The sequence below is a fragment of the Bombina bombina genome, chromosome 5 (genome assembly GCF_027579735.1).
Source record: "Bombina bombina isolate aBomBom1 chromosome 5, aBomBom1.pri, whole genome shotgun sequence".
NCBI classification, from domain to species: domain Eukaryota; kingdom Metazoa; phylum Chordata; class Amphibia; order Anura; family Bombinatoridae; genus Bombina; species Bombina bombina.
Window position 1 is genome coordinate 1039960737 of NC_069503.1, and position 27787 is coordinate 1039988523.

At 43.6% G+C, this 27787-nt stretch overlaps 1 protein-coding gene across 1 annotated transcript in view; it reads right to left on the reverse strand.

The window, feature by feature from the left end:
* The window catches only part of EIF3H (eukaryotic translation initiation factor 3 subunit H), a 521148-nt gene that overhangs the window by 175057 nt on the left and 318304 nt on the right, over positions 1-27787 (reverse strand). Inside the window, exon 4 of the mRNA XM_053715305.1 lies at positions 1852-1951. Within this exon, the coding sequence (XP_053571280.1) occupies positions 1852-1951 (100 nt within the window). The remainder of the gene's footprint in view (positions 1-1851; positions 1952-27787) is intronic.

The window sequence follows — 27787 nt, forward strand, 5'->3', positions numbered from 1 at the left end:
CTGGAAATTTAGATAATACTTCTGTCATAACAGTAGCCATGTCTTGCCAAGTGATTTGTAAGGGCCTCCCTGATGTACTTGGCGCCACAAAATCACGCACCTCCTGAGCGGGAGGCGAAGGTACTGACACGTGAGGAGAGTTAGTCGGCATAACTTCCCCCTCGTTGTCTGGTGATAATTTCTTTACATGTAAAGATTGACTTTTATTTAAAGTAACATCAATGCAATTAGTACACAAATTTCTATTGGGCTCCACATTGGCCTTTAAACATAGTGAACAAAGAGATTCATCTGAGTCAGACATGTTTAAACAGACTAGCAATGAGACTAGCAAGCTTGGAAATACTTTTCTAAATAAATTTACAAGCAATATAAAAAAACGCTACTGTGCCTTTAAGAAGCACAAAAAGCTGTCACAGTTGAAATAACAATGAATCAAAATAGTTATAGCAACCAATTTTTCACAGTAAATGTATTAAGTTAGCAAAGGATTGCACCCACCAGCAAATGGATGATTAACCCCTTAATACCCAAAAACGGATAACAATTTAATAATTAACGTTTTTAACACAGTCAAAACACACTGTCACAGGTCTGCTGTGACTGATTACCTCCCTCAAAATGAATTTTGAAAACCCCTGAGCTCTCTAGATGGAGGATGAAGTAGACAGATTGTGACTGAATTTTTACTGCGCAAAAAAGCGCTAAAATAGGCCCCTCCCACTCATATTACAACAGTGGGGAAGCTCAGATAACTGTTTCTATGCAGAAAACAAAGATGGCCATGTGGTAAAAATCATGCCCCAATAAGTTTTATCACCAAGTACCTCACAAAAAACGATTAACATGCCATTAAACGTTTTGAACATACATTTTTAAAAGTTATGAAGTGTTATTAATAAGCCTGCTACCAGTCGCTTTCACTGCAGTTAAGGCTCATACATTATTTCAGTATTAACAGTATTTTCAGAGTCAATTCCATTCCTTAGAAAAATACATTCAGTGTACACACACTCATCAGCCTAATACCAGTCGCTATCACTGCATTTAAGGCTGAACTTACGTTACATTGGTATCAGCAGTATTTTCTCAGTCAATTCCATTCCTCAGAAAAATAATTTACTGCACATACCTCATTTGCAGGGGGGCCCTGCATGCTATTCCCCTTTTCTGAAGTTACCTCACTCCTCAGATGAGAACAGCCAGTGGATCTTAGTTACGTCTGCTAAGATCATAGAAAACGCAGGCAGATTCTTCTTCTAATGCTGCCTGCGAACAAACAGCACACTCCGGTGCCATTTAAAATAACAAACTTTTGATTGAAGAAATAAACTAAGTTAAAAAAACACCACAGACCTCTCACAACGACATATCTTTAGTTAGGCTGCAAGAGAATGACTGTATATGACATATGAGGGGAGGAGCTATATAGCAGCTCTGCTTGGGTGATCCTCTTGCAACTTCCTGTTAGGAAGAGATATATTCCATAAGTAATGGATGACCCGTGGACTGACTACACTTAACAAGAGAAACATAAATGGGCTAACCATAGTAGACACTAAAAAATAAATCAATCACATATATAGACCTTGTAATGAGACAAAGATCTAAAAAACAGTTCTGTTTACATTTCCTTTATTTCTACATGTTTACATAATACTTATTGAGTGTTGGGATTTTCTAGGTGATCTGGAGATAAAACAAGTAGTAATTCATACAACCACTCATTGTCATTAGTAATCTCTTTACCTTACTTTACTAAGCAAGTTATTCTTCACAGCTAACCTCACACCTCCCCTATTCAAAGAAGGGTTTAAATGCCAAGTTACACACACACTCAAGTATACATACCCTTCTGCGGAGAAGTCCTTTTCCTTACAGACTTCCATCAATTTGGGTGTTAGTCGATAAGCCTTCAGCGAGAGGGAGCCTTGCGCAGTTTTAATCGGGTCTTAAAATCAAAAGGAAAAAAAAAAAGAAAAAATTATCAAAATCAAAGGATGATAATAAAAAAAAAAGTCAGCTAAATTCTGGGGGTTCTTTCTTATTTTTGGAATCACTTAGGAACTGGAGAAAACTATGTGGTTGGATGGAACTCTCACATATTCACCAGATTTCTAAACATTAGCGGAAATACAGAATTCCCAGCAGGGTTTAATAATCAACCTTTACTCACTGGAAGGAAACTGTGCTACACTCTATACATCAGGTAGTAACGGAGACTGAAGCTCACATTCATACATATAGAGAGCTACAGGATAGTTACTCATACCCAACCATCATTATTTTGCGTATATTCAAATATAACATTATGTGACTCATCTGAAAAAATACATACATTTTATCGATAGCCTGAAAATCCAAAATAGTAGCACTTACCAAACAGGGTATGTGCTCTATATCAGCTAAATAACAGAATTTATGTTTACCTGATAAATTACTTTCTCCAACGGTGTGTCCGGTCCACGGCGTCATCCTTACTTGTGGGATATTCTCTTCCCCAACAGGAAATGGCAAAGAGCCCAGCAAAGCTGGTCACATGATCCCTCCTAGGCTCCGCCTACCCCAGTCATTCGACCGACGTTAAGGAGGAATATTTGCATAGGAGAAACCATATGAAACCGTGGTGACTGTAGTTAAAGAAAATAAATTATCAGACCTGATTAAAAAACCAGGGCGGGCCGTGGACCGGACACACCGTTGGAGAAAGTAATTTATCAGGTAAACATAAATTCTGTTTTCTCCAACATAGGTGTGTCCGGTCCACTGCGTCATCCTTACTTGTGGGAACCAATACCAAAGCTTTAGGACACGGATGATGGGAGGGAGCAAATCAGGTCACCTAGATGGAAGGCACCACGGCTTGCAAAACCTTTCTCCCAAAAATAGCCTCAGAAGAAGCAAAAGTATCAAACTTGTAAAATTTGGTAAAAGAGTGCAGTGAAGACCAAGTCGCTGCCCTACATATCTGATCAACAGAAGCCTCGTTCTTGAAGGCCCATGTGGAAGCCACAGCCCTAGTGGAATGAGCTGTGATTCTTTCGGGAGGCTGCCGTCCGGCAGTCTCGTAAGCCAATCTGATGATGCTTTTAATCCAAAAAGAGAGAGAGGTAGAAGTTGCTTTTTGACCTCTCCTTTTACCGGAATAAACAACAAACAAGGAAGATGTTTGTCTAAAATCCTTTGTAGCATCTAAATAGAGAGCAGATAATTCTGAAACTCTTCTAGCAGAAGAAATTGCAACCAAAAACAAAACTTTCCAAGATAATAACTTAATATCAACGGAATGTAAGGGTTCAAACGGAACCCCCTGAAGAACTGAAAGAACTAAGTTGAGACTCCAAGGAGGAGTCAAAGGTTTGTAAACAGGCTTGATTCTAACCAGAGCCTGAACAAAGGCTTGAACATCTGGCACAGCTGCCAGCTTTTTATGAAGTAACACAGACAAGGCAGAAATCTGTCCATTCAGGGAACTTGCAGATAATCCTTTTTCCAATCCTTCTTGAAGGAAGGATAGAATCTTAGGAATCTTAACCTTGTCCCAAGGGAATCCTTTAGATTCACACCAACAGATATATTTTTTCCAAATTTTGTGGTAAATCTTTCTAGTTACAGGCTTTCTGGCCTGAACAAGAGTATCGATAACAGAATCTGAGAACCCTCGCTTCGATAAGATCAAGCGTTCAATCTCCAAGCAGTCAGCTGGAGTGAGACCAGATTCGGATGTTCGAACGGACCTTGAACAAGAAGGTCTCGTCTCAAAGGTAGCTTCCATGGTGGAGCCGATGACATATTCACCAGATCTGCATACCAAGTCCTGCGTGGCCACGCAGGAGCTATCAAGATCACCGACGCCCTTTCCTGATTGATCCTGGCTACCAGCCTGGGGATGAGAGGAAACGGCGGGAATACATAAGCTAGTTTGAAGGTCCGAGGTGCTACTAGTGCATCCACTAGAGCCGCCTTGGGATCCCTGAATCTGGACCCGTAGCAAGGAACTTTGAAGTTCTGACGAGAGGCCATCAGATCCATGTCTGGAATGCCCCACAGTTGAGTGACTTGGGCAAAGATTTCCGGATGGAGTTCCCACTCCCCCGGATGCAATGTCTGACGACTCAGAAAATCCGCTTCCCAATTTTCCACTCCTGGGATGTGGATAGCAGACAGGTGGCAGGAGTGAGACTCCGCCCATAGAATGATTTTGGTCACTTCTTCCATCGCCAGGGAACTCCTTGTTCCCCCCTGATGGTTGATGTACGCAACAGTTGTCATGTTGTCTGATTGAAACCGTATGAACTTGGCCCTCGCTAGCTGAGGCCAAGCCTTGAGAGCATTGAATATCGCTCTCAGTTCCAGAATATTTATCGGTAGAAGAGATTCTTCCCGAGACCAAAGACCCTGAGCTTTCAGGGATCCCCAGACCGCGCCCCAGCCCATCAGACTGGCGTCGGTCGTGACAATGACCCACTCTGGTCTGCGGAAGGTCATCCCTTGTGACAGGTTGTCCAGGGACAGCCACCAACGGAGTGAGTCTCTGGTCCTCTGATTTACTTGTATCCTCGGAGACAAGTTTGTATAGTCCCCATTCCACTGACTGAGCATGCACAGTTGTAATGGTCTTAGATGAATGCGCGCAAAAGGAACTATGTCCATTGCCGCTACCATCAAACCTATCACTTCCATGCACTGCGCTATGGAAGGAAGAGGAACGGAATGAAGTATCCGACAAGAGTCTAGAAGTTTTGTTTTTCTGGCCTCTGTCAGAAAAATCCTCATTTCTAAGGAGTCTATTATTGTCCCCAAGAAGGGAACCGTTGTTGACGGAGATAGAGAACTCTTTTCCACGTTCACTTTCCATCCGTGAGATCTGAGAAAGGCCAGGACAATGTCCGTGTGAGCCTTTGCTTGAGGAAGGGACGACGCTTGAATCAGAATGTCGTCCAAGTAAGGTACTACAGCAATGCCCCTTGGTCTTAGCACAGCTAGAAGGGACCCTAGTACCTTTGTGAAAATCCTTGGAGCAGTGGCTAATCCGAAAGGAAGCGCCACGAACTGGTAATGCTTGTCCAGGAATGCGAACCTTAGGAACCGATGATGTTCCTTGTGGATAGGAATATGTAGATACGCATCCTTTAAATCCACCGTGGTCATGAATTGACCTTCCTGAATGGAAGGAAGAATTGTTCGAATGGTTTCCATTTTGAACGATGGAACCTTGAGAAACTTGTTTAAGATCTTGAGATCTAAGATTGGTCTGAACGTTCCCTCTTTTTTGGGAACTATGAACAGATTGGAGTAGAACCCCATCCCTTGTTCTCCTAATGGAACAGGATGAATCACTCCCATTTTTAACAGGTCTTCTACACAACTTAAGAATGCCTGTCTTTTTATGTGGTCTGAAGACAACTGAGACCTGTGGAACCTCCCCCTTGGGGGAAGCCCCTTGAATTCCAGAAGATAACCTTGGGAGACTATTTCTAGCGCCCAAGGATCCAGAACATCTCTTGCCCAAGCCCGAGCGAAGAGAGAGAGTCTGCCCCCCACCAGATCCGGTCCCGGATCGGGGGCCAACATTTCATGCTGTCTTGGTAGCAGTGGCAGGTTTCTTGGCCTGCTTTCCCTTGTTCCAGCCTTGCATTGGTCTCCAAGCTGGCTTGGCTTGAGAAGTATTACCCTCTTGCTTAGAGGACGTAGCACTTTGGGCTGGTCCGTTTCTACGAAAGGGACGAAAACTAGGTTTATTTTTGGCCTTGAAAGGCCGATCCTGAGGAAGGGCATGGCCCTTACCCCCAGTGATATCAGAGATAATCTCTTTCAAGTCAGGGCCAAACAGCGTTTTCCCCTTGAAAGGAATGTTAAGTAGCTTGTTCTTGGAAGACGCATCAGCTGACCAAGATTTCAACCAAAGCGCTCTGCGCGCCACAATAGCAAACCCAGAATTCTTAGCCGCTAACCTAGCCAATTGCAAAGTGGCGTCTAGGGTGAAAGAATTAGCCAATTTGAGAGCATTGATTCTGTCCATAATCTCCTCATAAGGAGGAGAATCACTATCGACCGCCTTTACCAGCTCATCGAACCAGAAACACGCGGCTGTAGCGACAGGGACAATGCATGAAATTGGTTGTAGAAGGTAACCCTGCTGAACAAACATCTTTTTAAGTAAACCTTCTAATTTTTTATCCATAGGATCTTTGAAAGCACAACTATCTTCTATGGGTATAGTGGTGCGTTTGTTTAAAGTGGAAACCGCTCCCTCGACCTTGGGGACTGTCTGCCATAAGTCCTTTCTGGGGTCGACCATAGGAAACAATTTTTTAAATATGGGGGGAGGGACGAAAGGAATACCGGGCCTTTCCCATTCTTTATTTACAATGTCCGCCACCCGCTTGGGTATAGGAAAAGCTTCTGGGAGCCCCGGGACCTCTAGGAACTTGTCCATTTTACATAGTTTCTCTGGGATGACCAACTTGTCACAATCATCCAGAGTGGATAATACCTCCTTAAGCAGAATGCGGAGATGTTCCAACTTAAATTTAAACGTAATCACATCAGGTTCAGCTTGTTGAGAAATGTTCCCTGAATCAGTAATTTCTCCCTCAGACAAAACCTCCCTGGCCCCATCAGACTGGTTTAGGGGCCCTTCAGAACCATTATTATCAGCGTCGTCATGCTCTTCAGTATCTAAAACAGAGCAGTCGCGCTTACGCTGATAAGTGTGCATTTTGGCTAAAATGTTTTTGACAGAATTATCCATTACAGCCGTTAATTGTTGCATAGTAAGGAGTATTGGCGCGCTAGATGTACTAGGGGCCTCCTGAGTGGGCAAGACTCGTGTAGACGAAGGAGGGAATGATGCAGTACCATGCTTACTCCCCTCACTTGAGGAATCATCTTGGGCATCATTGTCATTGTCACATAAATCACATTTATTTAAATGAGAAGGAACTCTGGCTTCCCCACATTCAGAACACAGTCTATCTGGTAGTTCAGACATGTTAAACAGGCATAAACTTGATAACAAAGTACAAAAAACGTTTTAAAATAAAACCGTTACTGTCACTTTAAATTTTAAACTGAACACACTTTATTACTGCAATTGCGAAAAAATATGAAGGAATTGTTCAAAATTCACCAAAATTTCACCACAGTGTCTTAAAGCCTTAAAAGTATTGCACCCCAAATTTGGAAGCTTTAACCCTTAAAATAACGGAACCGGAGCCGTTCTTAACTTTAACCCCTTTACAGTCCCTGGTGTCTGCTTTGCTGAGACCCAACCAAGCCCAAAGGGGAATACGATACCAAATGACGCCTTCAGAAAGTCTTTTCTATGTATCAGAGCTCCTCACACATGCGACTGCATGTCATGCCTCTCAAAAACAAGTGCGCAACACCGGCGCGAAAATGAGGCTCTGCCTATGATTTGGGAAAGCCCCTAAAGAGAAAGGTGTCTAAAAAAGTGCCTGCCGATATAAACTTATCAAAATACCCAGATTAAATGATTCCTCAAGGCTAAATATGTGTTAATAATGAATCGATTTAGCCCAGAAAAAGTCTACAGTCTTAATAAGCCCTTGTGAAGCCCTTATTTACAATCTTAATAAACATGGCTTACCGGATCCCATAGGGAAAATGACAGCTTCCAGCATTACATCGTCTTGTTAGAATGTGTCATACCTCAAGCAGCAAGAGACTGCTCACTGTTCCCCCAACTGAAGTTAATTCCTCTCAACAGTCCTGTGTGGAACAGCCATGGATTTTAGTAACGGTTGCTAAAATCATTTTCCTCATACAAACAGAAATCTTCATCTCTTTTCTGTTTCTGAGTAAATAGTACATACCAGCACTATTTTAAAATAACAAACTCTTGATTGAATAATAAAAACTACAGTTAAACACTAAAAAACTCTAAGCCATCTCCGTGGAGATGTTGCCTGTACAACGGCAAAGAGAATGACTGGGGTAGGCGGAGCCTAGGAGGGATCATGTGACCAGCTTTGCTGGGCTCTTTGCCATTTCCTGTTGGGGAAGAGAATATCCCACAAGTAAGGATGACGCCGTGGACCGGACACACCTATGTTGGAGAAAAAATACTAATCAATCACACCAGGGCGAATTATAGTGGTGGGTGGACAGAATTACTAAAGAGAGAGATATCGGAAGTTCAAGTCTCAAAAAGCTTTGATAAGGTCAGGAAAACAACTTTGATGGCTGACCTGTGAGAGATGCATATTAAGATATTGCAGAGAGCATACATAACTCCTAAACTGAAGTGGGTAAGAAAAATCTCTAACGTCTGTATTAAATGTCAACATACAAACCCAGATTTATTACATCTTTTTTTAAAACCTGTCTGCGTCGAAGTTTTGGGCTATGATTGAAAGATAGTTTTACAAGCTTAAAGGGACACTGAACCCAAATTTTTTCTTTCGTGATTCTGATAGAGCATGCAATTTTAAGCAACTTTCTAATTTACGCCCATTATCAATTTGTCTTCGTTCTCTTGCTATATTTATTTAAAAAAAGGCATCTAAGGTTTTTTTTGGTTCAGACCTGTTGACAGCACTTTTTAATTGGTGGATGAATTTATCCACCAATCAGCAAGAACAACCAAGGTTGTTCACCAAAAATGGGCCGGCATCTAAACTTACATTCTTGCATTACAAAGAAAATAAATAAAATTTGATAATAGGAGTAAAATAGAAAATTGCTTAAAATTGTATGCTCTATCTGAATCACAAAAGAAAAAAATTGGGTTCAGTGTCCCTTTAACCCTTTGAGTGATAAGCACTTTCCCAACTGGGTGCTAAGGTTTTTTTTATTTTATATTTTTAAAAATATTTTTTTTTTTTTTACTTTTTTATTTATTTCAGATCCCCAAGACTTACACTATTGGAAAGGTTAGGCGATTACCTTTCCAACGGTGGGTCTTGGGGGTCTGTAGCTGCTTAGATGCCTGAGATACAGGCTTCTAAGCAGCATGCCCTCTGCTCCTATATTTAACATTGTTAAATAAAGTTGCACGGTGACGTCATCACACGTGACGACACCGCGCGTAACGTGAAGCCCCGGCGATGCCTGTCACTATGCAGGCCCGATCACCTGGGTAGGAGCCCCCAAATCTCCCTTAAAGTGGGAGAGTGCTAGTGACGGCTCTGAGCCGTCATCAGCACCTGACAGACAATTTGTGAGGGCTCAGAGCCATCATTAGCACTCAAGGGGTTAAAGGGACAGTATACACCAATTTTCATATAACTGCATATAATAGACACTACTATAAAGAAGAATATGCACAAATACTGATATAAAAATCCAGTATAAAACAGTTTAAAAACTTACTTCGAAGCTTCCAGTTTAGCTCTGTTTAAAAGGTTACTGGAACACCCACTGCAAGTGGGAAATAGACACTCCCCCCTCCCCCTTCCTTTGCATATGAAAAGACACTTTACACAAACAGAAGCAAGCTGGAGTAGGTATACGTCAGTATTCTCCTAAAAACAGAATTTATGTTTACCTGATAAATTTCTTTCTCCAACGGTGTGTCCGGTCCACGGCGTCATCCTTACTTGTGGGATATTCTCTTCCCCAACAGGAAATGGCAAAGAGCCCAGCAAAGCTGGTCACATGATCCCTCCTAGGCTCCGCCTACCCCAGTCATTCGACCGACGTTAAGGAGGAATATTTGCATAGGAGAAACCATATGGTACCGTGGTGACTGTAGTTAAAGAAAATAAAATATCAGACCTGATTAAAAAAAAACCAGGGCGGGCCGTGGACCGGACACACCGTTGGAGAAAGAAATTTATCAGGTAAACATAAATTCTGTTTTCTCCAACATAGGTGTGTCCGGTCCACGGCGTCATCCTTACTTGTGGGAACCAATACCAAAGCTTTAGGACACGGATGAAGGGAGGGAGCAAATCAGGTCACCTAAATGGAAGGCACCACGGCTTGCAAAACCTTTCTCCCAAAAATAGCCTCAGAAGAAGCAAAAGTATCAAACTTGTAAAATTTGGTAAAAGTGTGCAGTGAAGACCAAGTCGCTGCCCTACATATCTGATCAACAGAAGCCTCGTTCTTGAAGGCCCATGTGGAAGCCACAGCCCTAGTGGAATGAGCTGTGATTCTTTCGGGAGGCTGCCGTCCGGCAGTCTCGTAAGCCAATCTGATGATGCTTTTAATCCAAAAAGAGAGAGAGGTAGAAGTTGCTTTTTGACCTCTCCTTTAACCTGAATAAACAACAAACAAGGAAGATGTTTGTCTAAAATCCTTTGTAGCATCTAAATAGAATTTTAGAGCGCGAACAACATCCAAATTGTGCAACAAACGTTCCTTCTTTGAAACTGGTTTTGGACACAGAGAAGGTACGATAATCTCCTGGTTAATGTTTTTGTTAGAAACAACTTTTGGAAGAAAACCAGGTTTAGTACGTAAAACCACCTTATCTGCATGGAACACCAGATAAGGAGGAGAACACTGCAGAGCAGATAATTCTGAGACTCTTCTAGCAGAAGAAATCGCAACTAAAAACAAAACTTTCCAAGATAATAACTTAATATCAACGGAATGTAAGGGTTCAAACGGAACCCCCTGAAGAACTGAAAGAACTAAATTGAGACTCCAAGGAGGAGTCAAAGGTTTGTAAACAGGCTTGATTCTAACCAGAGCCTGAACAAAGGCTTGAACATCTGGCACAGCTGCCAGCTTTTTGTGAAGTAATACCGACAAGGCAGAAATCTGTCCCTTCAGGGAACTTGCAGATAATCCTTTTTCCAATCCTTCTTGAAGGAAGGATAGAATCCTAGGAATCTTAACCTTGACCCAAGGGAATCCTTTAGATTCACACCAACAGATATATTTTTTCCAAATTTTATGGTAAATCTTTCTAGTCACAGGCTTTCTGGCCTGAACAAGAGTATCGATAACAGAATCTGAGAATCCTCGCTTCGATAAAATCAAGCGTTCAATCTCCAAGCAGTCAGCTGGAGTGAAACCAGATTCGGATGTTCGAACGGACCCTGAACAAGAAGGTCTCGTCTCAAAGGTAGCTTCCAAGGTGGAGCCGATGACATATTCACCAGATCTGCATACCAAGTCCTGCGTGGCCACGCAGGAGCTATCAAGATCACCGACGCCCTCTCCTGCTTGATCCTGGCTATCAGCCTGGGGATGAGAGGAAATGGCGGGAACACATAAGCTAGTTTGAAGGTCCAAGGTGCTACTAGTGCATCCACTAGAGCCGCCTTGGGATCCCTGGATCTGGCCCCGTAGCAAGGAACTTTGAAGTTCTGACGAGAGGCCATCAGATCCATGTCTGGAATGCCCCACAGGTGAGTGACTTGGGCAAAGATTTCCGGATGGAGTTCCCACTCCCCCGGATGCAATGTCTGCCGACTCAGAAAATCCGCTTCCCAATTTTCCACTCCTGGGATGTGGATAGCAGACAGGTGGCAGGAGTGAGACTCCGCCCAAAGAATAATTTTGGTTACTTCTTCCATCGCTAGGGAACTCCTTGTTCCCCCCTGATGGTTGATGTACGCAACAGTCGTCATGTTGTCTGATTGAAACCGTATGAACCTGGTCCTCGCAAGCTGGGGCCAGGCCTGGAGAGCATTGAATATCGCTCTCAGTTCCAGAATATTTATCGGTAGAAGAGATTCTTCCCGAGAACAAAGACCCTGAGCTTTCAGGGATCCCCAGACCGCGCCCCAGCCTATCAGACTGGCGTCGGTCGTGACAATGACCCACTCTGGTCTGTGGAACATCATCCCTTGAGACAGATTGTCCAGGGACAGCCACCAACGGAGTGAGTCTCTGGTTCTCTGATTTACTTGTATCTTCGGAGACAAGTCTGTATAGTCCCCATTCCACTGACTGAGCATGCACAGTTGTAATGGTCTTAGATGAATGCGCGCAAAAGGAACTATGTCCATCGCCGCCACCATCAACCCGATCACTTCCATGCACTGAGCTATGGAAGGAAGAGGAACGGAATGAAGTATCCGACAAGAGTCCAGAAGCTTTGTTTTTCTGGCCTCTGTTAGAAAGATCCTCATTTCTAAGGAGTCTATAATTGTTCCCAAGAAGGGAACCCTTGTTGACGGGGATAGAGAACTCTTTTCCACGTTCACTTTCCAGCCGTGAGATCTGAGAAAGGCCAGGACAATGTCCGTGTGAGCCTTTGCTTGAGGAAGGGACGACGCTTGAATCAGAATGTCGTCCAGGTAAGGTACTACTGCAATGCCCCTTGGTCTTAGCACCGCTAGAAGGGACCCTAGTACCTTTGTGAAAATCCTTGGAGCAGTGGCTAATCCGAAAGGAAGCGCCACGAACTGGTAATGTTTGTCCAGGAATGCAAACCTTAGGAACCGATGATGTTCCTTGTGGATAGGAATATGTAGATACGCATCCTTTAAATCCACCGTGGTCATGAATTGACCTTCCTGGATGGAAGGAAGGATAGTTCGAATGGCTTCCATCTTGAACGATGGGACCTTGAGAAATTTGTTTAAGATCTTGAGATCTAGGATTGGTCTGAACGTTCCCTCTTTTTTGGGAACTATGAACAGATTGGAGTAGAACCCCATCCCTTGTTCTCTTAATGGAACAGGATGAATCACTCCCATTTTTAACAGGTCTTCTACACAATGTAAGAACGCCTGTCTTTTTATGTGGTCTGAAGACAACTGCGACCTGTGGAACCTCCCCCTTGGGGGAAGTCCCTTGAATTCCAGAAGATAACCCTGGGAGACTATTTCTAGCGCCCAAGGATCCAGAACATCTCTTGCCCAAGCCTGAGCGAAGAGAGAGAGTCTGCCCCCCACCAGATCCGGTCCCGGATCGGGGGCCAATATTTCATGCTGTCTTGGTAGCAGTGGCAGGTTTCTTGGCCTGCTTTCCCTTATTCCAGCCTTGCATTGGTCTCCAAGCTGGCTTGGCCTGAGAAGTATTACCCTCTTGCTTAGAGGACGTAGCACCTTGGGCTGGTCCGTTTTTACGAAAGGGACGAAAATTAGGTCTATTTTTTGCCTTGAAGGGCCGATCCTGAGGAAGGGCGTGGCCCTTACCCCCAGTGATATCAGAGATAATCTCTTTCAAGTCAGGACCAAACAGCGTTTTCCCCTTGAAAGGAATGTTTAGTAGCTTGTTCTTGGAAGACGCATCAAAATACCCAGATAAAATGATTCCTCAAGGCTAAATATGTGTTAATAATCAATCGATTTAGCCCAGAAAAAGTCTACAGTTTAAATAAGCCCTTGTGAAGCCCTTATTTACAATCGTAATAAACATGGCTTACCGGATCCCATAGGGAAAATGACAGCTTCCAGCATTACATCGTCTTGTTAGAATGTGTCATACCTCAAGCAGCAAGGGACTGCAAACTGTTCCCCCAACTGAAGTTAATTGCTCTCAACAGTCCTGTGTGGAACAGCCATGGATTTTAGTTACGGTTGCTAAAATCATTTTCCTCATACAAACAGAATTCTTCATCTCTTTTCTGTTTCTGAGTAAATAGTACGTACCAGCACTATTTGAAAATAACAAACTCTTGATTGAATAATGAAAAACTACAGTTAAACACTAAAAAACTCTAAGCCATCTCCGTGGAGATGTTGCCTGTACAACGGCAAAGAGAATGACTGGGGTAGGCGGAGCCTAGGAGGGATCATGTGACCAGCTTTGCTGGGCTCTTTGCCATTTCCTGTTGGGGAAGAGAATATCCCACAAGTAAGGATGACGCCGTGGACCGGACACACCTATGTTGGAGAAACTTTGGGGCTTGGTTAGAAGTCTGAAAATCAGAGCAATGTTATTTAAAAATAAGCAAAAAAAAAAAAAACTGTATGGGCTATATAATGGATCATCTAGAAAACATTTTTGTATACTGTCCTGGTAGTGCGCTTCTCTCTTCGTATGCAAATTAATATGACCCTTGGGAAGTCTCCCTATGGGTGATGGGGGAAATCAGATGTTGACTCCTTGCCCAGTGTGCTTAGAGGAATGTAGCTGCACCTCAATGACGAGGCCGAAACAATCGTCTGGGGTTGTTATGTTCCCTGTTCAGAGGAGAATTGCCTGGTATTTCGGGGCTGGACTGACCTTACTTGGCGAGATCAGACTGATATAATTCAGGAAAGTATTCCTCTTTGAAAAGCACACTGGTCTAAAAGAGGCTGCTTCCGGCTGGTAAATAGACATTGAAATAGCTGATGAACTATTGTTCGTTCCTGGTAGAGCGCTTCTCTCTTCGTATGCAAATATGACCCTGGGGAAGTCTCCCTATGGGTGATGGGGGAAACCAGACATGGACTCCTTGCCCAGTGTGCTCAGAGGAATGTGGCTGCACCTCTCACTGATGAGGCCCATAGGAGGCCGAAACTATCATCTGGGGTTGTCATGTTCCTTGTTCAGAGGAGAATTGCCTGGTATTTCGGTATTTTATATATATATAAAAACACTTCAAATTGTACTCTTACTTTAATCCCACACCTGCCAGGCAGTGTTCCCTCTAAGGCCAGTTTTGTGAGTGGCCCAGCAGTGAAACAGTTAATAAAGGAACCACACCCTGCAGTCTAAATTGTGTAGTGTTTTATAATTGCTCTAATTAACTGTTCCACTGCTGGGCCGCTCACAAAACTGTTCCTTGGGGTGCATGCAATTATTATTATCAGTTATTTGTAGAGCGCAGAAGGATTGGAGGGTTTGGAGCAAAAGAGGGTGGTCAACAGTGTCAAAGGCTGCGGACAGATCAAGCAGAGAAAAGTTGCCTTTTGATTTTGCTGTAAGTAGGATGTTGGTAATCTTAATTGCTGTCTCTGTGGAGTGATGGGGACGAAATCCAGATTGCAGTAGGTCAAGGAGGGAGTTTGATAAGGAAATGGGATAGGCGTGCATATAATAGTTTTTCAAGAAGCTTTGAGGCAAGAGGGAGGAGGGAAATAGGGCGGTAGTTGGATGGGGAGGTAGGATCAAGGGAAGGTTTTTTGAGGATAGGTGTGACTAGTGCATGTTTCAGAGATGAGGGAAATATACTGGAGCTGGTTGAAAAATGTGTGCGAGTATAGGGGTAATGGTAGCAGAGAGGGAGGGGAGTAGCTGTGAGGGGATAGGGTCAAGAGGACAGGTAGTGAGGTGAGAGCGCAGTATAAGTGCCGAAACTTCTTCCTCAGTAACAGGGGAGAATGAGCTAAGTTTAAGGTTATGTGGGTTGTGGTTGATAAAGAGCATTTGAGGGGGTGAGAGAATGAAATTACGTTGAGAGCCGATTTAGTTTCAGATGGAGTCGATTTTGTAAATGAAGTGGCTGGCAAAGTCTTGAGCTGACAGAGAAGATGTATTAGGAAGTGGGGGAGGGTGGAGAAGAGTATTGAAAGCGGAGAACAGAAGTTTTGGGTTTGAAGAAAGATTAGAGGTAAGAGTAGAGAAGTAGTGTTGCTTATGGAGATTAAGGGCAGAATAGTAGGAGTTCAAGATGAATTTGTAATGAAGAAAATAAGCTGAACTCCAAGATTTTCTCCAGTGCCACTCAGCAGTACAGGAACATCTGCGTAGGTACCGTGTCAGAGGAGTATGCCAAGGCCGAGGATGAGTGTGTGATTTCCGAGCTATGGTAAGAGGGGCCCGATTGTTAAGGACGGATGTAAGGGTAGAATTATAGTGGCACATAGATTGGTCAGGGTAGGAGAAGGATGAGAGGAGAGGTTCGAGGGAATTAGCAAGCTGTTGCTGATCTAATGACATAATGCTTCTGTGAAGTTTGGTGTGAGGAGTAGAAGGAGGGAGAGTTGTGGGGAGGGATGATATATTGCAAGCAAGGAGATGGTGGTCAGAAAGAGGAAAGGGGGAGTTTTTGAAGTTTGAGAGAGTGCATCGATAGCTAAAGATCAGGGAGTGACCATCTTTGTAAGTGGGAGAATCAGTCCATTGTGACAAACCAAAAGAGGAAGTGAGTTGCAGAAGTTGTTTTGCAGATGAGGCAGTGGGATTGTCAAGAGGGATGTTGAAGTCACCAAGAATGAGGGCAGAGGTGTCTGAAGAAAGGAATTAAGGTAGCCAGGCAGCCAAGTGATCTAGAAATTGAGTTGTGGAGCTAGGGGGTCGGTATATGACTGCAACACGTATAGAGAGAGGAGAGAATAAGCGAATCATGTGGGTTTCGAATGAGGGAAATGTGAGGGAAGAGATGGGTTGTATTTGTTGAAAGGTGCAATGAGAGGAAAGCAAAATACCTACACCACCTCCTTGTCTATTACCAGACCTAGGAGTGTGGCTGAAGTGGAGACCAACATGTCACAGAGCAGCAGTGGATGCTGTGTCTAGGGGAGAGAGCCAGGTTTCTGTTAGGGCCAGAAGGTTGAGGGAGCGAGAGATAAAGAGGTGATGTATAGAAGTGAGCTTGTTGCAAACAGAGCAAGAGTTCCAGAGTGCACAAGTGAAAGGGGTAGTGGCTTTTGATGCAAGAGGATTGTGAGTAAGGTTGGCAGAGTTTTGTTTCTGAGTCTATGGGACGGTATACATGGATGTGCACGGCTAGGCAGTTGTTGGGGACCAGGATTAGGGGAGATGTCACCAGCAGTTAGTAAAAGCAAGAGGGAGAGTGACATGAGATGAGATACAGATTTGCAGTATTGAGACTGTTTTTGAGAAGAGGTACAGGGGGGAGAGAGAGTGTTTAGGAATAGGTAAAGTTAATGAGTACAAAAGTAAGGTGAGTTTAAGAGAGATGGGCTAATCAACAGTGCAGGTGGAGAGGGAGAAGGAATAATTGAATAATGTATTTTGTTATAGAGACAAGAGGCAGCAAAACGGAATGTGAATATATTGAGCATTTTTACAAAAGTGGAAACCAATTATTCACATAAGACACATTATTACAGTAGCAGTTGCATAAGGAAACAATGAGGTACATAAAACCTAATATTACAAGAGTACTTGCCTTGTGTCTTGCCCCTTGCCCAATCCTTGTTCAATTCTTGTATAATTCTATTGTTAATGCCTCACTTAATTCTTGAATAATTCTATTGTTAATGCCTCACTCATAAAATGTTCACTTTGTAACAATAGCATATGTTCACATTTTCAATGTACACTGCCCAGGCAATGCACCTCCCAAACTAGTGTGAAATATATGCAGGCAGGGCAGTCAGCTGAGTCCACTAAATTTAGTTAATTGCTAATCAAAGACTTTGAAAGGCCAATTGGAAAGTTAGATTCTGGTCAGGGTGAGATGTTAAGTAAACAATAACATTTGGAGGAGGTTAAAACTATGGCATAAGACAGCTATAAATTTTAGAATAGCAGCAAGTATTGATAAGGATTGAACATCACATGGCAATTAACAAAACATTAGAAGACATTGGATAACAGTACAACAAATGTAGGACTAAATTAACAACCACAATTAAAAGCATATATTACACACACACCGTTTATTACAAACTGTTAAAGCGCATCCCCAAGTCTACCTTACCATTATGGACTCATGGAAAGGCAAAAGATACAAAGTAAAATGAAAAGTTTTTTTTTACTTTCATGTCACTTTAAACTGTAAAATGTGTTCCTTTTAATGTGTTCCCAATGATCCATTTTACCTACTAGAGTGTATTAAATTGTTTACAAAGAGCGCATTTACTTATATTTTGTCATTTGACAGCTGATTTTGCCTGCTAAAATCACCAAAAACTGAAAATATGAATACTTTTGTATTCTAAAGAAAAGCTATGTAGAGAATCAGCAGCGAGCCAGGTACTAAGATGTTCATTTTTAATTGCTCTAAGTATCTGCCTTTGTAAAAAGATAAAAAGATAAGGTTTTTGCATATAGAAAAAAAAAACATGTCTGCTCTTTCTGCAAACTCAGACCATTTCAATGGGTTGCACTTTCAATTAGCAAAAACAGATATTTCATACAAAAAAATAAACCTAAATTGACTATACTTTTAATACTCTGCAGCTGGTAGAACAAAATTACTGGGAATACAAAAAAGAGACAGCAAACACCTTGTAATAACAAGACATTTGTTGTGTTGGCATAGAATAAACTATCAGACAGGTCTTACGACCGATAACAGAGAACCCTTGAAAAGATTTCCCGTGAGGGAAACTATAAAATCAATAGGCGATACTCTCTTCACATCCCTCTGACAAACAAAGTACTCTGAGAGGAATTGGATCAAGCACAAACTTACTTCACCACCTCCATAGGAGGCAAAGTTTGTAAAACTGAATTATGGCTGTGGTAAGGGGTGTATTTATAGGCATTTTGAGGTTTGGGAAACTTTGCCCCTCCTGGTAGGATTGTATATCCCATACATCACTAGCTCATGAACTCTTGCCAATTACATGAAAGAAATCCCGCCCACAAGACGTCGGCGGGGAGCTGTGGACTCTCCCCGTCAGAAGGAAAGAAAATTATCCGGTAAGCATAATTAAAGTTTTTCTTCTTAAACAGGAAGAGTCCACAGCTGAAATCATTACTTTTGGGGAAAAAATACCCAAGTTATAAAGGACACTCAATGCAAAAAAGGGCGGGTAGACAAGGCAGCCCATTCGAAGGGCACCACTGCCTGAAATTACCCCAAACAATCAACAACTGCTGCTGTACCGAGCAGAAGAAAAAGGACTGAAAGGATTAAGTAACTGCCCAACAGTTAAATCCAGCAAGCCCAGATAGAGACCGCTCAAAGGTACTAGATTCCACTAAGCACAAAGCCCCCGAAGAGACAAGTCCCGTCGGCTCCAAGGCCATACTGATTCCACATATTCCCAGAAAGGAAAAGGAAAAATAAATATTCAACAAGAGATCTAAAATCTCAGCAACTAGGGTAAAAAAGGAACTCCAGCAAAATCGAGTGCAACCGCAGGTCGCAGCAAGACAAAGAAAATGAATAGCGGAAAACTCCAACAACCTACCAGAAATAAGATAGGGTAAAAAACCCTACCCCAATCTAGAGAAGTCCAAAGGACCAAGATTCGATCCAAAGAAAACCCCGAAGACGGAGCAAAACCCATAACTCACACAGAGTGCAGTCTGCACTCATGAAAGAGCTATCGCAGAATAAGCGGATATTTCCAAGAACTGCCAACAATTAGCAGCATAAGCACTTACCATGCTTCAGATGGAGCTCCCGACTCCCACTCTGCCACACAAGACTAGTAGACAACAGTCATCTAACACTAGCCTATAAAGTTATGAACTGCACCAGGAGACTCCCACAGAGGGAACCCTCCGGAAGTGCAGGAACTCCACTTCTAGAGAAATCACAAGATCTGGAGAAGAACACGGTCAAAAAACTCAACCGATCCATAGGCCTCAGGCCGAGAGAAGTAAAAACCAGCCCACAGCTGGATTCGAACCAACAACTTAAGTCGCAAAGCCACAAAAAAAACCACCATTAGGTTACATGGGCTACTTCCCATGCCTGGCATGTCCGAAGATAAAGAAATAAATCCCAGTAGTACCCAGAACAAAAGAGGACTAAACCGTTAACAAAGGGTAGACAAACTGATTATATGTACCAAGCTGGAACAGAACGTATATCCGATCTCGGGTTCCACAACCCAGACCCAGATTCCTTCCCTACAGGAAGGTTAACTCCTAGACAAAGGGAGACCACACACTGACACAACAGTGAGAATACAATACCAGAATCCGCCTCAATATGACTGTACCACAAGGTCGAGGGACTCCCAAGCATTAGACGGACACCATGGTATAATCTGCTCCCCCTAAGGGTAAGGAAATGAAGACACCTGCTCACCCACCACAGGTACAGAGCATATGTCATCAAACAGACAGTGAAACAGAACCAACTGAAAGGGCACCCTCCGGCTGTAACAGCTGGTCCAGGAGCCAAACAGACAGCACGCGAGTCCACCTATAAAGTGGAAAGGCTGAATAAGAGATCAATCTCCCGCTTGCTAAGCAGCTAACAAGCCATCAAGCCCTTCTTAAGTCTCCGCCCAACGGAGCAAGCGGACAACTAAACCCTATGGGCTAAATCACTCATGATCCAACTAGGAGGTCCGGCCAGATATCCTAGCCAGGACCAAACAACCGGGTACCCGGAAAACTGAGCTGATCACAGACTAGGAACCCCTTAGGAACCATAGGAACACCTCATACAGAGAACCTTAGAAGATGCAAGCACAGCCCATCCAAAGGCCCTAGGGCACTGGACATTCACTAAGCATCCCTGAGACAGAAAAGATACTTTTCCAAAATTCGAGAGACAACACCCTCCAGACCGACAACTAAGAAGCTGCCAATAAAAAGCACACCTCTGCAACAGATGCTGCAAATTAGAAACAATCCATCTGGGTCCACCTTCCGGTAACCCCCAAGGACTAAGGGGCAACAGGATGACAAACAGCAATATCCCAAAAACCAACATATCAACTGATATGATGTAAGAAAGGGTAGCTCCAGGACCACCAAGAGATCAACACATTCTCTATAGTCCCTAAAAACATGGGAGCAGACGAGAAGCAGTATGAGTTAGAAAGGCGGACAAAAGTGTCCCATCCTCCAAAACTGATAACCAACCATCCTCCGCCAAGGGAAAGAAGGAAGTCTAAGACATCTCGCTTCTATGAAGAGGCTCAGAGGTCAAGAATCTCAAAAGAGTGTAAATCAATAAAAGCATACCATAGGAGGGATAAAAAAAAAAAAAACAACAACCTGGTACTCCAAGTTAAGGAGGCGTCTAAAACTCCAGCCCAAATGGAAATGGAGAGAACTAGCTTTGAGGACAGACCTTCTGAGTGCTTCATAGCAGGATCCTTCTAGGCCCCACAAACAGGACCAAGAGGACTGAACAACTCCTTGATGCCCCACCCAAAAAGAAGCAATGAGAACCAGCCTGATGATACAAACGAAAAGGCCTCCTCTCTTAGCCCCGTTAAGGGCAGAATCTTAAAAGAAAAAATTAAACTCATGGAGTTCCTCTCCCTGGCAATCCCTATTAACAGGGAATATATTGTTCTGAAGGAGGAACCCAAGAATAATAAACCTCTCGTCTGAGAGAAAACTCACCACCCAACCTGGTCAACCAGGTATCCCAGCACCACGTGGATGGTTTAAAACCTTAAGGAACAGAAACCAATGCCCGACCAGGACTATCCTGCGACAGAGGGTATTCCGGAACTGAACTAGGTCACAGAAATTTTCAAAACCCTAGAAGGGATCGATAAAATTTAAGACTATGGAAATAATATCTTAACATACAACTTCAGCAGAAGTGTCCAAGCGACCACAAAATCGCTAGTATCGAATTCCAGAGACAACATTTTTCTCAACGGAGAAAGTATAACAAACATGAGCTTTAAAAAAAAAAAAACAAACAAAAACAAAAAAAAAAAAACACAAATACATCCTAACCGGATCAATGAAAAAGAGGGCAGCACTCACAGGTGAACGGCCAAGAAAAATGGTTACACCGACAGGGCCAGCCCATCAGAGATCCCATTCTCCCGAAGCGCAGAACTGGAAAAAGATACCCCAAAGATAGGGATAAATTGGAGACAACAAGGAAAACAGAATTTATGTTTACCTGATAAATTTCTTTCTCCAACGGTGTGTCCGGTCCACGGCGTCATCCTTACTTGTGGGATATTCTCTTCCCCAACAGGAAATGGCAAAGAGCCCAGCAAAGCTGGTCACATGATCCCTCCTAGGCTCCGCCTACCCCAGTCATTCGACCGACGTTAAGGAGGAATATTTGCATAGGAGAAACCATATGGTACCGTGGTGACTGTAGTTAAAGAAAATAAAATATCAGACCTGATTAAAAAAACCAGGGCGGGCCGTGGACCGGACACACCGTTGGAGAAAGAAATTTATCAGGTAAACATAAATTCTGTTTTCTCCAACATAGGTGTGTCCGGTCCACGGCGTCATCCTTACTTGTGGGAACCAATACCAAAGCTTTAGGACACGGATGAAGGGAGGGAGCAAATCAGGTCACCTAAATGGAAGGCACCACGGCTTGCAAAACCTTTCTCCCAAAAATAGCCTCAGAAGAAGCAAAAGTATCAAACTTGTAAAATTTGGTAAAAGTGTGCAGTGAAGACCAAGTCGCTGCCCTACATATCTGATCAACAGAAGCCTCGTTCTTGAAGGCCCATGTGGAAGCCACAGCCCTAGTGGAATGAGCTGTGATTCTTTCGGGAGGCTGCCGTCCGGCAGTCTCGTAAGCCAATCTGATGATGCTTTTAATCCAAAAAGAGAGAGAGGTAGAAGTTGCTTTTTGACCTCTCCTTTTACCTGAATAAACAACAAACAAGGAAGATGTTTGTCTAAAATCCTTTGTAGCATCTAAATAGAATTTTAGAGCGCGAACAACATCCAAATTGTGCAACAAACGTTCCTTCTTTGAAACTGGTTTTGGACACAGAGAAGGTACGATTATCTCCTGGTTAATGTTTTTGTTAGAAACAACTTTTGGAAGAAAACCAGGTTTAGTACGTAAAACCACCTTATCTGCATGGAACACCAGATAAGGAGGAGAACACTGCAGAGCAGATAATTCTGAGACTCTTCTAGCAGAAGAAATCGCAACTAAAAACAAAACTTTCCAAGATAATAACTTAATATCAACGGAATGTAAGGGTTCAAACGGAACCCCCTGAAGAACTGAAAGAACTAAATTGAGACTCCAAGGAGGAGTCAAAGGTTTGTAAACAGGCTTGATTCTAACCAGAGCCTGAACAAAGGCTTGAACATCTGGCACAGCTGCCAGCTTTTTGTGAAGTAATACCGACAAGGCAGAAATCTGTCCCTTCAGGGAACTTGCAGATAATCCTTTTTCCAATCCTTCTTGAAGGAAGGATAGAATCCTAGGAATCTTAACCTTGTCCCAAGGGAATCCTTTAGATTCACACCAACAGATATATTTTTTCCAAATTTTGTGGTAAATCTTTCTAGTCACAGGCTTTCTGGCCTGAACAAGAGTATCGATAACAGAATCTGAGAATCCTCGCTTCGATAAAATCAAGCGTTCAATCTCCAAGCAGTCAGCTGGAGTGAAACCAGATTCGGATGTTCGAACGGACCCTGAACAAGAAGGTCTCGTCTCAAAGGTAGCTTCCAAGGTGGAGCCGATGACATATTCACCAGATCTGCATACCAAGTCCTGCGTGGCCACGCAGGAGCTATCAAGATCACCGACGCCCTCTCCTGCTTGATCCTGGCTATCAGCCTGGGGATGAGAGGAAATGGCGGGAACACATAAGCTAGTTTGAAGGTCCAAGGTGCTACTAGTGCATCCACTAGAGCCGCCTTGGGATCCCTGGATCTGGCCCCGTAGCAAGGAACTTTGAAGTTCTGACGAGAGGCCATCAGATCCATGTCTGGAATGCCCCACAGGTGAGTGACTTGGGCAAAGATTTCCGGATGGAGTTCCCACTCCCCCGGATGCAATGTCTGCCGACTCAGAAAATCCGCTTCCCAATTTTCCACTCCTGGGATGTGGATAGCAGACAGGTGGCAGGAGTGAGACTCCGCCCAAAGAATAATTTTGGTTACTTCTTCCATCGCTAGGGAACTCCTTGTTCCCCCCTGATGGTTGATGTACGCAACAGTCGTCATGTTGTCTGATTGAAACCGTATGAACCTGGTCCTCGCAAGCTGGGGCCAGGCCTGGAGAGCATTGAATATCGCTCTCAGTTCCAGAATATTTATCGGTAGAAGAGATTCTTCCCGAGACCAAAGACCCTGAGCTTTCAGGGATCCCCAGACCGCGCCCCAGCCTATCAGACTGGCGTCGGTCGTGACAATGACCCACTCTGGTCTGTGGAACATCATCCCTTGAGACAGATTGTCCAGGGACAGCCACCAACGGAGTGAGTCTCTGGTTCTCTGATTTACTTGTATCTTCGGAGACAAGTCTGTATAGTCCCCATTCCACTGACTGAGCATGCACAGTTGTAATGGTCTTAGATGAATGCGCGCAAAAGGAACTATGTCCATCGCCGCCACCATCAACCCGATCACTTCCATGCACTGAGCTATGGAAGGAAGAGGAACGGAATGAAGTATCCGACAAGAATCCAGAAGCTTTGTTTTTCTGGCCTCTGTTAGAAAGATCCTCATTTCTAAGGAGTCTATAATTGTTCCCAAGAAGGGAACCCTTGTTGACGGGGATAGAGAACTCTTTTCCACGTTCACTTTCCAGCCGTGAGATCTGAGAAAGGCCAGGACAATGTCCGTGTGAGCCTTTGCTTGAGGAAGGGACGACGCTTGAATCAGAATGTCGTCCAGGTAAGGTACTACTGCAATGCCCCTTGGTCTTAGCACCGCTAGAAGGGACCCTAGTACCTTTGTGAAAATCCTTGGAGCAGTGGCTAATCCGAAAGGAAGCGCCACGAACTGGTAATGTTTGTCCAGGAATGCAAACCTTAGGAACCGATGATGTTCCTTGTGGATAGGAATATGTAGATACGCATCCTTTAAATCCACCGTGGTCATGAATTGACCTTCCTGGATGGAAGGGAGGATAGTTCGAATGGTTTCCATCTTGAACGATGGGACCTTGAGAAATTTGTTTAAGATCTTGAGATCTAGGATTGGTCTGAACGTTCCCTCTTTTTTGGGAACTATGAACAGATTGGAGTAGAACCCCATCCCTTGTTCTCTTAATGGAACAGGATGAATCACTCCCATTTTTAACAGGTCTTCTACACAATGTAAGAACGCCTGTCTTTTTATGTGGTCTGAAGACAACTGCGACCTGTGGAACCTCCCCCTTGGGGGAAGTCCCTTGAATTCCAGAAGATAACCCTGGGAGACTATTTCTAGCGCCCAAGGATCCAGAACATCTCTTGCCCAAGCCTGAGCGAAGAGAGAGAGTCTGCCCCCCACCAGATCCGGTCCCGGATCGGGGGCCAATATTTCATGCTGTCTTGGTAGCAGTGGCAGGTTTCTTGGCCTGCTTTCCCTTGTTCCAGCCTTGCATTGGTCTCCAAGCTGGCTTGGCCTGAGAAGTATTACCCTCTTGCTTAGAGGACGTAGCACCTTGGGCTGGTCCGTTTTTACGAAAGGGACGAAAATTAGGTCTATTTTTTGCCTTGAAAGGCCGATCCTGAGGAAGGGCGTGGCCCTTACCCCCAGTGATATCAGAGATAATCTCCTTCAAGTCAGGACCAAACAACGTTTTCCCCTTGAAAGGAATGTTTAGTAGCTTGTTCTTGGAAGACGCATCAGCCGACCAAGATTTCAACCAAAGCGCTCTGCGCGCCACAATAGCAAACCCAGAGTTCTTAGCCGCTAACTTAGCCAATTGCAAAGAGGCGTCTAGAGTGAAAGAATTAGCCAATTTGAGAGCATTGATTCTGTCCATAATCTCCTCATAAGGAGGAGAGTCACTATCGAGCACCTTAAGCAGTTCATCAAACCAGAAATATGCGGCAGTAGTGACAGGGACAATGCATGAAATGGGTTGTAGAAGGTAACCCTGCTGAACAAACATCTTTTTAAGCAAACCTTCTAATTTTTTATCCATAGGATCTTTGAAAGCACAACTATCCTCTATGGGAATAGTGGTGCGTTTGTTTAAAGTAGAGACCGCTCCCTCGACCTTGGGGACTGACTGCCATAAGTCCTTTCTGGGGTCGACCATAGGAAACAATTTTTTAAATATGGGGGGAGGGACGAAAGGAATACCGGGCCTTTCCCATTCTTTATTAACAATGTCCGCCACCCGCTTGGGTATAGGAAAAGCTTCTGGGAGCCCCGGCACCTCTAGGAACTTGTCCATTTTACATAGTTTCTCTGGGATGACTAAATTTTCACAATCATCCAGAGTGGATAATACCTCCTTAAGCAAAATGCGGAGATGTTCCAATTTAAATTTAAATGTAATCACATCAGATTCAGCCTGCTGAGAAATGTTCCCTAAATCAGTAATTTCTCCCTCAGACAAAACCTCCCTGGCCCCCTCAGATTGGGTTAGGGGCCCTTCAGAGATATTAATATCAGCGTCGTCATGCTCTTCAGTAACTAAAACAGAGCAGCCACGCTTACGCTGACAAGGGTTCATTTTGGCTAAAATGTTTTTGACAGAATTATCCATTACAGCCGTTAATTGTTGCATAGTAAGGAGTATTGGCGCGCTAGATGTACTAGGGGCCTCCTGAGTGGGCAAGACTCGTGTAGACGAAGGAGGGAATGATGCAGTACCATGCTTACTCCCCTCACTTGAGGAATCATCTTGGGCATCATTGTCATTATCACATAAATCACATTTATTTAAATGAATAGGAATTCTGGCTTCCCCACATTCAGAACACAGTCTATCTGGTAGTTCAGACATGTTAAACAGGCATAAACTTGATCAGAAAGTACAAAAAACGTTTTAAAATAAAACCGTTACTGTCACTTTAAATTTTAAACTGAACACACTTTATTACTGCAATTGCGAAAAAACATGAAGGAATTGTTCAAAATTCACCAAATTTTCACCACAGCGTCTTAAAGCCTTGAAAATATTGCACACCAATTTTGGAAGCTTTAACCCTTAAAATAACGGAACCGGAGCCGTTTTAAGCTTTAAACCCCTTTACAGTCCCTGGTATCTGCTTTGCTGAGACCCAACCAAACCCAAAGGGGAATACGATACCAAATGACGCCTTCAGAAGTCTTTTATAAGTATCAGAGCTCCTCTCACATGCGACTGCATGCCATGCCTCTCAAAAACAAGTGCGCAACACCGGCGCGAAAATGAGACTCTGCCTATGCTTTGGGAAAGCCCCTAAAGAATAAGGTGTCTAAAACAGTGCCTGCCGATATTATTATATCAAAATACCCAGATAAAATGATTCCTCAAGGCTAAATATGTGTTAATAATCAATCGATTTAGCCCAGAAAAAGTCTACAGTTTAAATAAGCCCTTGTGAAGCCCTTATTTACAATCGTAATAAACATGGCTTACCGGATCCCATAGGGAAAATGACAGCTTCCAGCATTACATCGTCTTGTTAGAATGTGTCATACCTCAAGCAGCAAGGGACTGCAAACTGTTCCCCCAACTGAAGTTAATTGCTCTCAACAGTCCTGTGTGGAACAGCCATGGATTTTAGTTACGGTTGCTAAAATCATTTTCCTCATACAAACAGAATTCTTCATCTCTTTTCTGTTTCTGAGTAAATAGTACGTACCAGCACTATTTGAAAATAACAAACTCTTGATTGAATAATGAAAAACTACAGTTAAACACTAAAAAACTCTAAGCCATCTCCGTGGAGATGTTGCCTGTACAACGGCAAAGAGAATGACTGGGGTAGGCGGAGCCTAGGAGGGATCATGTGACCAGCTTTGCTGGGCTCTTTGCCATTTCCTGTTGGGGAAGAGAATATCCCACAAGTAAGGATGACGCCGTGGACCGGACACACCTATGTTGGAGAAATTAACTTCATCCCCCCACGTCTAACCCAGTTTGCAGTCCAGAGCGGAAGACCGAGGAACCCTCAAAACCTCCAGGCTGGGATCCTCCAGCACTGCCAAAACATGCCGCAGCAGGACACAAAAGCGCATCAGTCTATAACTAAAAGCAAGACTTGCCTCTGCCGGGGGAACGGACGAGGATTGGGCCCCTGAAGCCTCAGAGGACACCACTTCCCCAGAGGGCTGATCTAACCTAGACTATCAATCGCCTAACGAGACCTGGTTCACCGAACATGGACAGAATCTCACTAATGTCTCCCTCCCTGGAAGATGTAAATACACCAATGCCAAAGAAATTGCAATGCGGAACCGTGCCGTAACCTCAGGAGGAAACAAGCTGGCTTCCGGTGAA